The 18,256-nt window shown below is 41.1% G+C and overlaps 1 protein-coding gene across 1 annotated transcript in view; it reads left to right on the top strand.

Annotated features, from left to right (window-relative positions):
- TBC1D8 (TBC1 domain family member 8) overlaps positions 1-18,256 on the top strand; it is a 90,608-nt gene that overhangs the window by 18,499 nt on the left and 53,853 nt on the right. Inside the window, exon 2 of the mRNA XM_065423676.1 lies at positions 14,067-14,222. Within this exon, the coding sequence (XP_065279748.1) occupies positions 14,067-14,222 (156 nt within the window). The remainder of the gene's footprint in view (positions 1-14,066; positions 14,223-18,256) is intronic.

Here is an 18,256-nt window from a genome sequence, read left to right as displayed (position 1 = left end):
ACAACAGACTCTGTCTGGGTCTTACTCACATCCAGGATCACCTTTGGCCCACCAGGCCAATTTCTACATAATCCCCTTTCAGGCAAACCCCTAGACTCACTAGATGAAAGGTCAGAAGCATCCTTCTTTCCTTTGCCACACGCAAGTGTAAGAATTTTTTCCTTTTTGCTACAAGTTGTTAAACTGTCAGTAGGTACCACAACCAAATTACCTTTTCGCTCTCCTTGTGCCCTGGCTAGGGTATCACCCTGATCAGACAGAGTTGTTACACCCTTCTCCAACCACACACAAGCAACTGGCAAAATACAAGCACCAGAATTGTCTGGTCTCTGGGATTTTGCTAAGACACTAACTGGATGCAACCTAGTTACAGTGCCATTCTCCCCAGCAGACACAGACTTAGGACCACTCCCTTCCTGGGCTTTAGTTGAATCCAGAACCATCTCTGAGACAACTGAATTACTCTCAACCATCACAGGCTGAAAGGCACCTTCTGTCTGCTCCACAGACAAAGAAGAGCTGGATACACATTTTCCTTTATTAGATACACAGTTTGGGATTTCATTTTTCTCATCCCAGCCCACAGGGCTGTTCCCAGACAACTGCTTGGAGACTGGGGTAGCTTCCTCCATAGGCAAGTCAATACCCCTGACAGACACAGGCACATTCCCTTCATTATCCCTATTCTTCACACAGGACACAGGTAAGGGATAGGGACACTCATCTTCCACTCTCCTTGCCTTCCCAAACTGCTGACTAGATAAAGCCATCAGCTCGCAAGACTGCCTAGGCTCCTCCAAAACCTCCTTGTTCTCCTCTCCCTTCGCTTGATCTAATTCCAGATTTACTTCTGAGACATTAGATAGACATTCAGAAACTTCATTCACAGCCAAACAGCTACTTCCCAAAGACAAACTTTTGGAGAAACCCTCTATAGACACAACCTTAGGATTAATCCTCTCCTGTGCCTGGTTTGCATTAACTTGACTGACCATAGCTTTAATATCATTTCCAATCATAATATCCTTAGGGATTGTGTCTTTTACTCCCACAACCATGGTGCCCTCAAATCCCTCCCATTTCAGGTGGATTTTAGCCAAAGGCACCCTGACAAAATACTCAGAGAAGGCTACAACAGTTACATCTTCACCTGGAAAATAATCTTCCTTCCTGACAAGACTTGCTTTAACCAGAGTAATATCTGCTGCGGTGTCCCTCCATGCCATACACCTTACTTCATTCACTTCTGCACTGCTAATAAACTCTGCATTATTTCCCCCATATTTAGCTTTAATGTGAGTTTTAAGGTCAAATTCTTCAGAGACCACAGAAACAGCATTTGCATACAGGGCAATAGAGCTGGGCTCTGTGTAGCTTGCCTGTGAGTCTACAACAACAGGGTTAGCATTTGCCGTGGCATTTGGGGTTGCTGGTTTTGGGCTGCCCTTCAGTGTTGGGCAGTCTGGTCTCATGTGGCCCAGCATACCACAGTGATAGCATGTAACCTGTTCCGTCCTGGGATGTGAGTTCCTACCCTCCGGGCCCCCTTGAACTCCTTTAGAAGAGTCAGGTTTGCTTTTAAATCCTTCCCTCCTTTTGAACTGGGGAGAATGGGGATTAGTTTTCCCCGGGGTTTTACACCCTTCCCGAGCCCTGTTTTGGGTGTGGGCATCTGCAATCTCTGCTGCCCGTAGGACCGACTCAGGGTCCCTGTCACACACAGCTGCTCTCACATGGTCAGGCACAATGTCTAAGAACTGTTCCAAAGTTATTAAATCCAGCAGTTTTTCAAAATTCCCATGTGCCTTGGCTCCCATAACCCACTTTTTAACAAAACCCATCAGCTTATGAGCACATTCTACAAAAGTACAATCATTAGACATCTTAAACTTTCTAAACTTAACTCTGTAGGATTCAGGATTCAGAGTAGCAGCCGTGTTAGTCTGTATCCGCAAAAATAACAGGAGTATTTGTGGCACCTTAGAGACTAACAAATTTATTAGAGCATAAGCTTTCGTGGGCTACAACCCACTTCTTCGGATGCATATAGAGTGAACCATATATTGAGGAGATATATATACACACACATACAGAGAGCATGAACAGGTGGGAGTTGTCTTACCAACTCTGAGAGGCCAATTAAGTAAGAGAAAAAAATCTTTTGAAGTGATAATCAAGATGGCTCAGTACAGACAGTTTGATAAGAAGCAAGTGTGAAAATACTTACAAGGGGAGATAGATTCAATGTTTGTAATGGCTCAGCCACTCCCAATCCCTATTTAGCCCTGAGTTGATTGTGTCTAGTTTGCATATCAATTCCAGCTCAGCAGTCTCTCGTTGGAGTCTGTTTTTGAAGTTTTTCTGTTTTAAGATAGCCACCCGCAGGTCTGTCAAAGAATGGCCAGACAGGTTAAAGTGTTCTCCCACTGGTTTTTGAGTATTATGATTCCTGATGTCAGATTTGTGTCCATTAATTCTTTTGCGTAGAGACTGTCCGGTTTGGCCAATGTACATGGCAGAGGGGCATTGCTGGCACATGATGGCATATATCACATTGGTAGATGTGCAGGTGAACGAGCCACCGATGGTATGGCTGATGTGATTAGGTCCTATGATGATGTCACTTGAATAGATATGTGGACAGAGTTGGCATCGGGCTTTGTTACAAGGATAGGTTCCTGGGTCAGTGTTTTTGTTCAGTGATGTGTGGTTGCTGGTGAGTATTTGCTTTAGGTTGGGGGGTTGTCTGTAAGCGAGGACAGGTCTGTCTCCCAAGATCTGTGAGAATAAAGGATCATCTTTCAGGATAGGTTGTAGATCTCTGATGATGCGCTGGAGAGGTTTTAGTTGGGGGCTGAAGGTGACAGCTAGTGGTGTTCTGTTATTTTCTTTGTTGGCCCTGTCTTGTAGGAGGTGACTTCTGGGTACTCGTCTGGCTCTGTCAATCTGTTTTTTCACTTCAGCAGGTGGGTATTGTAGTTTTAAGAATGCTTGATAGAGATCTTGTAGGTGCTTGTCTCTATCTGAGGGATTGGAGCAAATGCGGTTATATCTTAGAGCTTGGCTGTAGACAATGGATCGTGTGGTGTGTCCTGGATGGAAGCTGGAGGCATGTAGGTAAGTGTAGCGGTCAGTAGGTTTCCGGTACAGGGTGGTATTTATGTGACCATCGCTTATTAGCACAGTAGTGTCCAGGAAATGGACCGCTTGTGTGGATTGATCTAGGCTGAGGTTGATGGTGGGATGGAAATTATTGAAATCATGGTGGAATTCCTCAAGGGCTTCTTTTCCATGGGTCCAGATGATGAAGATGTCATCAATGTAGCGCAAGTAGAGTAGGGGCGTTAGGGGACGAGAGCTAAGGAAGCGTTGTTCTAAGTCAGCCATAACAGAGCCAGACGAGTACCCAGAAGTCACCTCCTACAAGACAGGGCCAACAAAGAAAATAACAGAACACCACTAGCTGTCACCTTCAGCCCCCAACTAAAACCTCTCCAGCGCATCATCAGAGATCTACAACCTATCCTGAAAGATGATCCTTTACTCTCACAGATCTTGGGAGACAGACCTGTCCTCGCTTACAGACAACCCCCCAACCTAAAGCAAATACTCACCAGCAACCACACATCACTGAACAAAAACACTGACCCAGGAACCTATCCTTGTAACAAAGCCCGATGCCAACTCTGTCCACATATCTATTCAAGTGACATCATCATAGGACCTAATCACATCAGCCATACCATCGGTGGCTCGTTCACCTGCACATCTACCAATGTGATATATGCCATCATGTGCCAGCAATGCCCCTCTGCCATGTACATTGGCCAAACCGGACAGTCTCTACGCAAAAGAATTAATGGACACAAATCTGACATCAGGAATCATAATACTCAAAAACCAGTGGGAGAACACTTTAACCTGTCTGGCCATTCTTTGACAGACCTGCGGGTGGCTATCTTAAAACAGAAAAACTTCAAAAACAGACTCCAACGAGAGACTGCTGAGCTGGAATTGATATGCAAACTAGACACAATCAACTCAGGGCTAAATAGGGATTGGGAGTGGCTGAGCCATTACAAACATTGAATCTATCTCCCCTTGTAAGTATTTTCACACTTGCTTCTTATCAAACTGTCTGTACTGAGCCATCTTGATTATCACTTCAAAAGATTTTTTTCTCTTACTTAATTGGCCTCTCAGAGTTGGTAAGACAACTCCCACCTGTTCATGCTCTCTGTATGTGTGTGTATATATATCTCCTCAATATATGGTTCACTCTATATGCATCCGAAGAAGTGGGTTGTAGCCCACGAAAGCTTATGCTCTAATAAATTTGTTAGTCTCTAAGGTGCCACAAATACTCCTGTTATTTTTGTAGGATTCAGGAGTAACCCTGAACCGCCTTAACACAGAATCCTTAAACCGCTCATAATCCAAGGCTTCTTCTTCCCCCAATTCATTAAATACCTCCCTGGCTTTTCCAGTCAGTCTGGTCAGCAGGATAGGCATTCGCTGACCCTCGGGGATCTGGTAGAGACTGCAGAGGCGTTCAAAGGTAGACAAAAACTCCTCTATATCCTCAGTATCGTTGTAAATGGGACACATCCTTTCCCAGTTTTTCTCATGGCGGGGGGGAAGTGGAGTACCAGGTGGGGATGACTTTCTCCGCTCTTCCATTACTTGGAGCTGAAGTCTGGCCGTCTCCTGTTCCATCTTGTGAGTCTCCTGTTCCATCTTGCGGGTCTCTTGTTCAGCAGCGAGCAGCTCTAGACGCCCCTTACGAGATCTCTCTTCTAATTCTGCTATTTTTTGCTTCTCCAGCAATCGAAGATCTGCTAGCTTCTGTTCATGCTCAAGTTGCAGTTTACTTGTTGCCTTTTGCACTCTAATTTTTTCTGCATCTTCTGTAGCCTCAGGTAAGGGCTGTGCTCTCGCCCCCTGATCACTGGCTATTAACAGATTTCTCAGTTCTTCCTTTGTAGCTTTCTTTCTAAAGCTTATCCTCTGTTCTGAGCACAAATTTTCCAGGGCTTTTTTGCCAAGTCCCTCATATGCTCTTTGCTCAGCCATTGCAGCAGCTCTTTAACCCACAAAACTCTCAATCCCGAAATTCAAATTTGGATAGCGTGGGGTTCTGACCCAAAGCTTAATTGACCTGGTTCTGTGGATCCAAGCACGACTACGCCACTGTGACAATGCGGTTCTGGCGGAACCCAACTGAGAGTGCCAACTCAGGACAAATTGCTAAAACAGGGCAGTTACAGCCCAAGGCTGGGGTTTCTCTACCTCTAAGGCAACCAAACCAGCCAGACTAAGAGGACTTCGGTCTCACCCCACTGGCTAACCGCAACCTCACAAGCAATTTCCTTAGACACTCCAGTTTCCCAGTATCACCACCAGTGCCGCTCGTTATGGGGATAAATGGTTATGAAAACCAATATCCCAATATACACAAAAAGGGTTCTCTCGATCCCAAAGGACCAAGCCCCAGATCCAGGTCAATATACAAATCAGATCTTTCCCACAAATCACGCTGTTACCAATCCTTTAGAATCTAAAATCTAAAGGTTTATTCTTAAAAGGGAAAAAGATAGAGATGAGAGTTAGAATTGGTTAAATGGAATCAATTACATACAGTAATGGCAAAGTTCTTGGTTCAGGCTTGCAGCAGCGATGGAATAAACTGCAGGTTCAAATCAAGTCTCTGGAACACACCCCCACTGGGATGGGTCCTCAGTCCTTTGTTCAAAGCTTCAGCTTGTAGTAAAGTTCCTCCAGAGGTATGAAGCAGGATTGAAGACAAAATGGAGATGAGGCATCAGCCTTTTATAGTCTTTTCCAGGTGTAAGAACACCTCTTTGTTCTTACTGTGGAAAATTACAGCAACATGGAGTCTGGAGTCATATGGGCCAGTTCCTGCATACTTTGCTGAGTTACAAGGCGTATCTGCCTTCTCTCCATGGGTCCATTGTATAGCTGATGGTCCTTAATGGGCCATCAAGGAGGCTAGGCAGAGCTAATCCCAGCTTGTCTGGGATGTCACCCAGAAGCATAGCATAAGTTTGCCATACAGACAGTATAGTGCCAAGATTCATAACTTCAACTACAAAACTGATACACACATATAGACAGCATAATCATAACCAGTAAACCCTGACCTTGTCTAAGACACCCCATTTGACCCCCTTTATACAAGATTTGGGTGCCACTACAGGACCTTGGTTGCAACAATGATCTATATGGTCCCAATTTATGTCAATAACGTCACAGCTTCTAATAACTTTGTGGGTGCATTATATGGCACCAACAAAATGTGTGTGAGGGATTCTTTTTTGACAGTATTCAACAGAATTTATATTGTGGTAATTTAGGGGACTATCAAAAGGGAGCATGTATGTCCCACATATTTATCAGGTACATTAATTTTAGGCTGGAAACCGTTTTTCTAGACTTGTAGTATGACAGAGCCTTTATCTCTGTGGACTTTAGAACCAACTGGACTGCAGCCTTATCTTAGTATATCTTAGGCTGCTGTCATGTTGACTCCTGTTTAAAATAAATGTGACAACCCTCTGCAAGAATTATGTGGAAAAAGCATACTTGGAAAAATGGCCTGAGAAGAAGAGGGGGTCATGGTACATATTTGTTCTTTCATAACACACTAGGAGAAGTACAGTCTGGGTTTTTAGGAAGTGGGGAAGCATGTGCATACTTCTGCTCCTTCCTCCTCCCCCTTCCTATATCACATCCCTTTCACTCTCCTACAGCACTCCTATGACAGCAGACCCCATGATCGTATCTTGAATTTCCAAGGATATTAGCGTATGAAACAAATGGGTAGCTAACCCTCAGAGTAATATAAAGCCACAGAAAACATTGAAGAAAACTTGTGAAATAATACCATTAAAAGTAAAAATTTAGTTTGCTGGGATATGATAACTTCCAACTTCACAAAGAACATAATGCTGGATACTCAGTTTAAGAAGTAACACAAACAATTGTAGTTTCAGTTCACTTTTACATGGTGAAAAAGTAATTTAAGGCACTGACTTGTTGCTTAGGCGTCGAAGGGCCTGATCCTGCAAACACACATGAAAGTAGTCCCTCTGACTTCAGTGGGATTACTCCTGTGTAATGTATTACACATGCATAAACGTTTGCCCTTAGTTCTGAAATCTAGCTTCGTGAGCTTTTTTTCAAATGTGGTAAAACCAGCATCATCACCAAGGAAATTATTATTATTATTATTATTATTATTATTTTATTTTGTGACAGCAGGATTAGTGTAGTATTAATTTCTCCCCCCCCCTTTAAATATCTTTCCTTGCTATCTGTATAAATTCTGTTGAGTTGAATTGAGAAAGCTAGTAAGAAATACACCACTGTATGTGTGTCTTGTTGGCTTGAAACCTGCCCTATTTGTACCCTGTGCAATCTCGGTGAGTTAAACAGATGTTTGTATGAGATGTAAACTAGGGTAGAATTTATCCACTAGTCTTTAGCTGTCTGTGTAACTGAAAATGTTCCTGATATTATAGAGCTATAAAGCAGAAGTTCCTCAGTGAAGTATGAGTGAAAGCAAGAATCTGTTAAACATCACTGCTGCATGACTAAAACATTTAGAACTGCTGCAAGCAATCAGAGTGTCATGTTGTACTGGTTCTAGGAAGAACTTGATGCCAATTTTGGTGTTAAGTTTTCCTTGTTTTGATGTTCCCCTGCCTGCTATACCAAACACCTGTTCACCAGAACACAGTTCTTTGCCTATATTTAACCCACAAGGATGGGGGCCAGATCCTGAGCCACATCAGAAATGAGCTCAGTGCAGATCAGAAGTAGGGGGATGCAAAGGTGCTTTAAGCTGCCTTTATGCTGCTACCTGTCCTGGAGTTGGACCAGCCGTAGACTGCTCCAATTAGTTCTGTCCAGCTGCCTGTGAACCCAATGGAATGTTCTGATAGCTGGAACACAGCAGTTTCCATCCACATGCCTTTTTTCCTAGGCACATCACTTGTGCTAAGAGGTTCAGAAGGGTGGTGTAGAGCTGGTAAGAAAATAAGAATGGCCATACTGAGTCAGACCAATGGTCCATCTGACCCAGTATCCTGTCTTCTGACACTGGCCAGTGCCAGATGCTTCAGAGGGAATCAACAGAACAGTGCAGTTATAATAGTTCTACCCCACCCAGGGATTCCCCTTTTGCAGGTTGAATCCTTAGGGAGAGACCAGTTAAGCTACCTGTAAAGCAGCCAGAGCATAAGGGAAAAATTGGGGTCTATGAGTTGGAAGGTTTGGATTCTCCTCCTGGCTCTGCTGAGTTCCTCTATGATAACAGGCAAGTTGCTTAACCACTTTGCCCATCTGTAGCATACAGGTAACTGCCAACCTCACAGGGTATTGTAACTTTCTAATTTGCTGTTTGCAAAGTGCCTTGAGCTGTTCAGATGTTACTTTGCAACAAAAATAATAAGCTATATTGTGAGGGAACTAGGGTGAATAATACTTAATTCAATTCAGAAGTTATTTCATTGTCAATTTTTATTTCTAAAAGTTTTAGATAAGACATAACTTCTGTATTTTCTTGACGTGATTTTTTTCCCCACGTATTTCTTCTTGCCCAAAGTCTCATCGCTGTAGTCTGGGATGTAGAGCAGAAAGTGTTTCTCACAACCATTAGCTGTCATCCTGAATTTGAACCTCACTCATGTTGCAACAGATGGAAGCATCTTGTTTTAATTCAGTGTATTTATTACTCTTTCGTGTAAAAGCATTTCATTTTTACCTGACCACTCGTTTTGCTCCCATCTTCCTGTTTTGATTATGTTTATAAGCTTCTGGATGAGAGAGGATATGAGGCTACGTCTTCACTACGGGGGGAGGGGGGGTCGATTTAAGATACGCAAATTCAGCTACGCGAATAGCGTAACTGAATTCGAAGTATCCGAGCCGACTTACCCTGCTGTGAAGACGGCGGCAAATCGACCTCCACGGCTCCCCCATCGATGGCGCTTACTCCTACCTGCGCTGGTGGAGTACAAGCGTCGATTTGGGGATCGATTGTCGCGTCTCGTCGTGGATCTCTCGGGGATAATTCGATCCCCGAGAGATCGATTTCTACCCGCCGATTCAGGCGGATAGTGAAGACGTAGCCTGAGAGGCAGGGATGGCACATGGCACTAAAATGCTTAATGAACTACTGAGTATGGATATATCAGAGCAAAATAATGTGCTAGTAGAGCTAGAATTTTATAGCAAGCTTGGCTCTTTTGTAAACCCTTGAATCTGGAATCTGCTGCTAGACTAGTTACAGTTTTCAAAAGCACCCGAGGGGTGTGACTACACAGTAATCAGGAGGAGTAATTACAGCATGTGTAGGCATACCTGAGCTAACTGTATCGAGCTAGCTCCATCGAAAGAGCAGTGCAACTGCAGCAGCCTGAGCTAGCTGCCCAGGTGTCTATCCAGCGTCCTAGATAGGATTGTACTGAGTGGCTAGTCCAGTGGTGCTGGAACAATGTGTATAGTGGGGGTGCTGAGAGCTATTAAACCAAACTGTAAACCCTGTATATAATGGAAACTTTAAGCCAGGGGTGCTGCTGCACCCCCAGCACCCCTAGTTCCAGCATCTATGGGCTAGTCCATGCTGCTGTGGTTACACTGCTATTTTTTTAGGCTATGTCTATACTTACCAGGGATCAATGCTGCAGTGATCAATGCAGCAGGGTTCGATTTAGCAGGTCTAGTGAAGATCTGCTAAATGGACTGCAGAGCGCTCTCCGGTACTCCACCGGAACGAGAGGAGTAAGGTAAGTTGACCGGAGAACGTCTTCCATCAACACAGAGCAGTGTAGACACCGCAGTAAGTCGACCTGGGCTACATTGACTCCAGTTACGTTATTCACATAGCTGGAGTAGCGTAACTTAGGTCGACTTACCCTGGTAGTGTAGACGAGGCCTTAGTGAGCTAACTCAACCAAAACTTGCTTGGGTATGCCTACGCTTGCTGCAATACCACCTTCTAGTCCTAGTGTAGATACACCCTAAGTGACTTTTTCAAAAGTGGCTTGAGCATTTAGGCTTCTAGTCCTGTTGACTTTCAAAAAACTCTTAGGATCCTAACTGCCCAGGCCACTTTTGTAAGTGGGCACATAAGCACTTTTTAATACTTTACCTTAGTTTTACCTAAAGACTTGGTAGGTGCAGTGTAGATGGGCAGAGATAGCCTTTTGTTCTTTGAAGAGAGATCTGTGGATCAGGTGCTGCCTGACCTGTGTTAATTAACTACATCTTAGATTACATCCCCAAAATCTTGAATTGACAGATGGAAAGAATCAATATTTTTCACAAACCCAGATTTCAAAGTGTTTAATTTTGAGTCCACCTTTCATTTTCGAACATCCAGTCTCTCAAAGTTTAATGGAATGCTTCAAATATCATATGGATAATTCACACCAATTTAGAGAAATCTGCATTCCTGAGAGTTTGAATAAATACGTTTACATAGAAATCAGTGTTTTTCAGGTGACTTTACTGTAATTGGTCCTTTTCTAGATTGTAGCTGTGAGTTGTGGTACTCAAAGTATAGGGTCATACATAGCAATTTGTGATATCTTCTTCTCTTTGAGGTTTCAGGTAAATACAGATTAAGCTCAAATGGTGGATCATACTTCTGCAAGTTTATTTGATAACCAGAAAGGTATCACTTTAATTTTCTCCCCCTCCTCCCCCCCCCCCCACAAAAAAGGAAAAAAAAAAAAAGTGTGCACAGCTGTGTTACACACAGAGTTGGGATTAACGTGAATAAGAAGACCTAATCATACAGTTATGTAGCATGCTGCGTCCAGGCTGATTAGATTACACTATGATCTTGGTAAAGCAAAGACACTGCCTATCTGTCACAGGATCTGAAAATAGTGCTTCAGTCTCCTGCTAGCTTGTACTTGGATTGATTTATTTATTGAACTGGTGTGCATAAAATAATGTGAACTCTATAAAATGGATTTCAGATTAGAAACTTTTATTGTAATTCTAATTTGGTTGTACTTTCCATATAAGGTATAACTTTGCAGTATTTGATTTGCACTATTTAGGTTGTGTAAAATGTGCATAAAGATAGATATTTGAAATGTAACTAAACAAAAATTGTAGTTAAGATTCATGATCTACAGGAAGAGTGCAAATTTTGTTTTAGAGAGCTGTTTGTTTCCATAAGAATACAAGTTAAACACTTGCTTTGAAATCCCATGTCCAGGGAAAGTGTTTGTTATTGAGCACAAACTGATTTTAAAGCAGAAAAACAATTTTCTTCTCTCTCTCCCCCCCCCCCCCCCAGCTTTGTCTGACGTCCACATTGGATTTGGACCTTCCCCTTGCATTTCAACATTCTTTGTAATCTTGATAAAATCATGAAAAGACTTGTGATGTTCATGAGATGATCTGTTTCTGGACTCTGAAGTCTAACTAGAAAACCTGTGGCTGCAGCTTTCTGTAGTGCAGTAAAAAATCAACTGCGTTTTATTCTCGGTGGCTTTTTCCCCCCCTGAAATGGTTTTGCATTGTTTGAAGCTGAAAAATTGAAATAGAGAGCTGGTAGTAGTATTGTTTAAAAGAATGCAATGAACTTGAAAATCATATTTACTTCTGAAATTTTTGTTCCATACATGGTATCAAGAAAGACCTATGATTACTATAATAAAGTTAGTAAAACATATTTTTCTTTTTTTCCCTAGTTTGTTTTATTTGATAGGCTTTTATGGATAGTAAGATTTGCTTTTTCCTGTAAAAGTCATTCCGTTCCTTCCTGGTTAAGAAGACCCTCAAACATCAACAGGAGAGTGATATGTGTGTGTGTGTGTATGTGTGTGTGTGTATATATATAAGAAAAATATTTTTTTTTTAAAAAAAGGACTGTTTTAAAGGGTGCTCTATCAGAAACTTAAAAAAAAAAAATCTAAAGAAAAAGTTGATTTTAAAATTCAAATTGTGTCCTTTTAGAAAGTTCTTTTGTTTGCATGCTTTTATTGGTCCATTCAGGGGGAAGCACTGTGCAGTTGTATGTTACAAGTATTAAGCGGAGTTCAGCTTTTATATGATAGAAAAAACACTTGGAAAGCAGCACCATTTGAATAATTTAAGTAGCTTTCATCCTTTCTTTAATATTAAACTTTGTACTCAATCTTCACCAGGTTAATGTACAAGTTTTGGCTAACGTTGCATAGTTTTTATAGCTCTCGCCGATTAATTATTGAAAGATCTATTTTTGGAGCTTGTTCAGTTAAATTTCAACCTATGCCATTGCTGTAGCACCTCAAAAATAGACGTGCTAAAGCATAGTAATGAGGCTACCTCAGAAAGATTATTGATATGCTTTTACGTCAAATTAGGAAATTGTTTTAACCTGCACTAAATACTTAATATTTTTCTCTCTTGAAGAAAATAATCAAAATACAGGTGTGAAATGTGCACAAATTGCCTATTCTGCATCACTGGTGCACCTTTGTTTTACTGCCCTGGAATCAGCAGCAGATATGTGAGATCAGAAATCTAGACAACATTGTTACTTGTGAAACTAGAAAGGGCCTTCCGTCCTACCCAAATTAAAAATAGATTGGGGCCTAATCTAAATCCCACATAAGTGTATGAGAGTCTTTCCATAGAAACTAATGGAAGTTCAGTCAGGCTCCTAATGTATGATATTAATTATGAAAATACAAAACTAACTGAAGAGGGAGACTTCAGATATATATTCCAGTGAATCATCATTGGAGTTTGTGTATGAACCTGGCTCAGATCTTTTTTTAAAATATAATAATATATTCAAGGGATTCTTCTTAGTTTTGGCTTCTCAGTACTTTGTTATTATAATATTTAAACTGTGGCTAAACTGGCCGATCCGGGGAGTGGGTGGTATTTATTATTTTCATTTATTTAGTACTTGTGTTCAGTTGGAAACTTGGTTCATTACAGTTAGTGAACATTATGGAACTGGTAAGCAGAAGTACAGAGTGAAAAGAGGAATTGGCTGCTGTGATCAGTCATTCAGGGACAGAAAAGGGAATTTAATTTGCACAAACCGAGAAACAAGATAAATACCCTTCGTTTCCCATGTACTTACATGGCTTCATTGTATGGGTGCATTTCTTGTATTCTCTAAAAATAACCATATTTCACAAGTCTGACCTTTTATCAGGATTTTCAGAAGTGCTTGGTCTAACTTTTGCCAATGACTTAAATGGGACCAAGGTGAGGCCTAAACTAAATGCTTTTAAAAATCCCTACTCATAGGTTTTTTATCAGTATGAAAAAATTAGTCTCTGGGCTGTTTCTTTCTTTGTTAATCACATGGTCTTCAATATTTTGAAACTTGCAGGCTAGACTGTGCGGTGCCGTTGCCCATCCTCTGATGACAGGATGCGGACTCATAGGGCGCTCCTAATTGTATTATTATTGTTGGCAAAATACAGAATTTTAAGATCATCTTACAGAATTAGAACCTTTTATGCGGCAACGGGGGAATGCACATTTTAAGTGCTCATCTTTTGTAGTTGGAGGAATTTTCATTTTTTTTTCCGGATTGTTTTTCCTGTAATAATTGGAGAGGGTTTGGTACTTTGTGTTATATTTTCACCTGCAAATTCATGACTCCAGTTCAAACAGATAGCAATAATATGCTAAGACTTGTTTTTCTCAGGAGCCAATTATTATGGAACAGAATCTGAGACGCAATGCATTTGAGACTGTTCTAAATAATACATGTTTATGTATTCTAACCATAGCTTAGGTTTCAAAGCTTCTGTTAGTCATATGTATATATGGCATAATAAACGAACTAGAAGCGTAAAAACTTGGTCTTCCGATTGGTCTGCCTGGCCCCCTAGTCTCTGGTGCATTTGAACACTTCTCCATTTTACAAGCCAATGTTAGAGAGCTTTGTTATAATTTTGTTCAGTGCTTAATTTGAGGGTCTTAAACGCGAATAGGTCTAATAGTGATAAACTGGCCTCGGTGGGAGTTGGTGCTGCAGTAATTAAAACATGTCCTTCTCCTTTTGTGTGTGTGTTCAGGTCGTCTGGTGGGTGCCCTGGATGCAGTGCTAGATTCTAACGCACGCGTTGCTCCATTTCGAATTTTACTTCAAGTTCCAGGATCACCAGTTTACTCTGCCATAGCATGTGGTGAGTTATTGAATGGATCAGAAGTTTACTGGGCCATAGCTGCTGGTGAGTTACATACCAATTTAAAAAAATCCCCAAAGCTAAATTCTGAGCATGCTCAGTATCTGCATGTCCAAGACGCTGAAGGTAACCAAAATTAGTAACCTCATGTGTGTGTAAAGGCTACTGGCTGTGACTTGTTTAATAACCAAAATACCTATTGGTTATAATTCAAGGTATTAATAACATAAGGGAATGTTTTCTTCTGTTAAGCAAGAAAAAAAAAATCTGGCTGTCTTGTTTTTCTGTCTGTTGCAAAATGTGGTCATTCCATTCACATATTTATCATTTCAGATAGTAGCCTGTGCAGGCCACTTGCAGCAGGAGGCTTTTTGTTCTGGTCTTTCGTCAACACGTGTATCGGCAGTTAATTTTTACCTGCCGTTTATTTAAAAAAAAAAAAAAAAAGTCTCCCAGCTCTTCTGATCACAACAAAATCTCACGAAAGAGATGTTTTAAAAAATATTAAATGTTTTAAAATAATAAATGTTTTAAAGTATCATAGTGCTAGGTGACCCTATGGTGAAGAATAGTGCACTCTAAAGACTTGAGTTTGCTAGTCTTTAAACTAATTCTTAATGCAGTGTTTCCCATGCTTTTCAAAACTGAAAAACCCCTTTAGAAAAATAAACCAGTTGTAAATCATAGCAACCCCGCTATGTGGTGTTTAAAGCCTACCAATGTTAATGTATGCATTTTTATACACTTCCTATGCTCTCCTGGCTAGTCCTTCATTCTTCCTCCTGTTTTGGAAAATGCTGGTGTAGATCTTCATAACATATTTCCTCTCCTTTTTTTCATGGGGTTGAGCAGTGAAATAGTTAACAATGTTGACATTTAAAATATCACTGGTGGTGTTAGATTTAGTACTCATTGAAATTAGTGGGGCAGTTCACACATTAGAGTTGTTGTATATGGCTTATTGAAAACTCTGGTAGATGTCTCTTCATCAGCTGCGCACATTTCACATTTTGAAGGTGCATGCGTGTGTGCTCTCCCTTGTACCCCCCTTGAGGAAGTGCCCCATGCATTGGAAAACACTGCCCTATGGATGCCTGTCTGTACCTCAAAACCACTATATGATTTTTAGTGTATTTTGAAGATACAAAACGGGTAGTAGGTCAGGATTGATGTGCATTGTTACATTTGTGTTGGGAAGCTTGCAGAGAGTCTGTTCTCCATGTTATTTTTGGCTGTGGTTAGGTGCTACCATTTCCTCATTTTCATAATTGCTGTTCACTTGGTACTCTTTTTTTTTTTTTTAATTTGGGAGGTAAGAACACACCACTAAAGAGAGAATGTTTTGTGAAGACAATACTTCATGCTCTTAAATATTGCTCTTGTAATGAAGAAAATGAGTTTGGCATTTTAAAATGCAAATCAGTGTTCATCTCAAAGAATGCTTAGGTCCCTTGCTCAGTAGCATGTAGGTAATATTCCTCTCTGGGGTTGATCATTACTCTACTCTATGCAGATTTCTTCAGTCTGCTAGGGCAGCTGTTGTTTTTCACTTCAAGGGGAACCACTTGTTTGACTGGAATGGTTAAGATTTTTTTGTAGGTTATAGAAGTTTTAGAAAAGCCTTTAACAAATAACACTTTAAGATCTTGAATTGCCACCCTTCCCCAAATGGATTTCCAAGATGTATTGTTGTAAGTAAGAGTTAATTTTTCCAAGTCAGTAGAAGATCATTCTGGTTGTGTAGATCAATATTGCATTAATCTATACTATGTGGATTCAGCAGCAGAGGGGGAGCTAACCAGTTTATTGCACTGAATGCAGCGTATATGATTGCCTGCCTTGTGGGCAGGTGGTGTATGTGTGCATTCAGTGCAAGCAGCTCATGGCTCTCAGAGACAGCGTACAGTCTCTTGACAGCAGAGTGGCTGAGCTGGAGGAGCTTAGGGAGACAGAGATGTACATAGACAAGACTTTCCGGGACACAGTAGAGCGGTCCCACTCCCAATCTGACGGCCTTTATGGTGTTGCGGAGGATGAAAGTCTCCAGGAAGGAGAACATCAAGCTGGAGTGGAGAGAAACAGTCACATAGTTGGGACCCTCCTTGCAGATGATGCCATGGTATCCTCTCGCACTGAGGATCCCCCTCCGAGGGAGATGACTTATTAGGAACAGACAGGTAATAGTATTGGGGGATTTGATTATTAGAAATATAGGTAGTGGGTTTGTGATGCCTGGGAGAACGCCATGATGAATTGCCTGCCGGGTGCAAAGGTTGTGGAACTCTCAAGACATCTAGATAGACTTATGTATAGTGCTGGGGAGGAGCCGCTGGTGCTGGTACATGTAGGTACCAGTGACATAGGGATAGGAGAGAGGTCCTGGAGGCCAAATTTAGGCTGCTACGTAAAGGATTTAAGTCCAGAACCTCCATGGTAGCATTCTCTGAAATGCTTCCAGTTCCATGTTCAGGACAATTAGACAAGCAGAACTGCAGGGTCTCAATGCATGGATCAGACGATGGTGTAAGGAGGAGGTTTTAGGTTTATTAGGAACTGGAGATCCTTTTGGGCTTAAACTAAAACAGAACGGGATTGCTGTCATATAAAATTAAAAAAGTTGTAGAGGAGTTTTTAAACTAAGAGCAGGGGGACAGTTGACAGGTGCAGAGGAGCACATACATCCCTTAGGGGAGGATCTATTAACAGGGATTCTCTCTGTCCTAGTAAAAAGGAGCGGATTGAAGTTGATAAAGTACAAGTAGGAGCTGAAGAAAAACAGTCAAACGAAAAAGAGTCTCGTTCAATTATATCACATGAAGGCAGACAGCTAAATATTGACATTTTATAAGTAGACTTCTATCATTTGTATACAAGTAAATACTCAGATGGGTGAACTTGAGTGCCTGATATTAAATGAGGATATTGATATAATAGGCATCACAGAAACCTGGTGGAATGATGATAATCAACGGGACACAGTAATACTAAGATACAAAATACATAGGAATGATGGAGTAGGTCACACTGGTGGGAGAGTGGCACTATATGTGAAAGAAAGCAGAGTCAAATAAGATGAAAATCTGAAATGAATCAAACTGTACCAAAGAATCTTTATGGATGGAAATTCCATGCTTGAACAAGAAGAATATAGCAGTAGGAATATGGTACCGACCACCAAACCAGGGGGGTGATGATGATTGTGAAATGTTCAGGGAGATTAGAGAGGCTACAAACAAAGAAAACCCAATAATAATGGGAGATTTCAACTAATCCCATATTGACTTGGTACATGTCATCTTAGGACGGAATCCAGAGATAAAATTTCTAGACACCATTAATGACTGGTTCATGGAGAAGCTAGTCCTGGAACCCACAAGGGGAGAGGCAATTCTTGATTTAGTCCTAAGTGAAGCACAGGATCTGGTCCAAGAGGTGAATATAGCTGAACTGCTTGGTAATAGTGACCATAATGTAATTAAATTTAACATCTTTGTGTGAGGGAAAATACCCCACAGTAGCATTTAACTTGGAAAAGGGGAACTACACAAAAACGAGGAAGCTAGTTAAATGGAAATTAAAAGGAATAGTGGAGTGAAATGCTGGCAAGCTGCATGGACACTTTTAAAAACACCATAATAGTGGCTCAAATTAAATGTATACCCCAAATAAAAAAATAATTAGAGGACCAAAAAAATGCCACCATGGCTCAACAGAATAAAGAGGTGGTTAGAGGCAAAAAGACATCCTTTAAAAATTGGAAGTCAGATCCTAGTGAGGAAAATAGAAAGGAGCATAAATTCTGGTAAGTCTAGTGCAAAAAATAGAATGAGGCAGGCCAAAAAAGTACTTGAAGAGCAAACTAGCAAAAGAGACAAAAACTAACACCAAATTTTTTTTTGACAACATCAGAAGCAGGAAGTCTGCCAATCAGTCAGTGGGGCTAAAGAAGTAATTAAGGAAGACAAGGCTGTTGCAGAGAAGCTAAATTAATTCTTTGCATTGGTTTTTACTATTATTATCAGACACACAGTTGAACACGGTTTGTTGGGGAAGAGTCAACATGGCTTTTTTAAAGGGAA

The sequence above is a fragment of the Emys orbicularis genome, chromosome 1 (genome assembly GCF_028017835.1).
Source record: "Emys orbicularis isolate rEmyOrb1 chromosome 1, rEmyOrb1.hap1, whole genome shotgun sequence".
Classification (NCBI taxonomy): domain Eukaryota; kingdom Metazoa; phylum Chordata; order Testudines; family Emydidae; genus Emys; species Emys orbicularis.
Note: the sequence above shows the minus strand (reverse complement) of the source record. Positions and strands in the feature narration are given on the sequence as shown.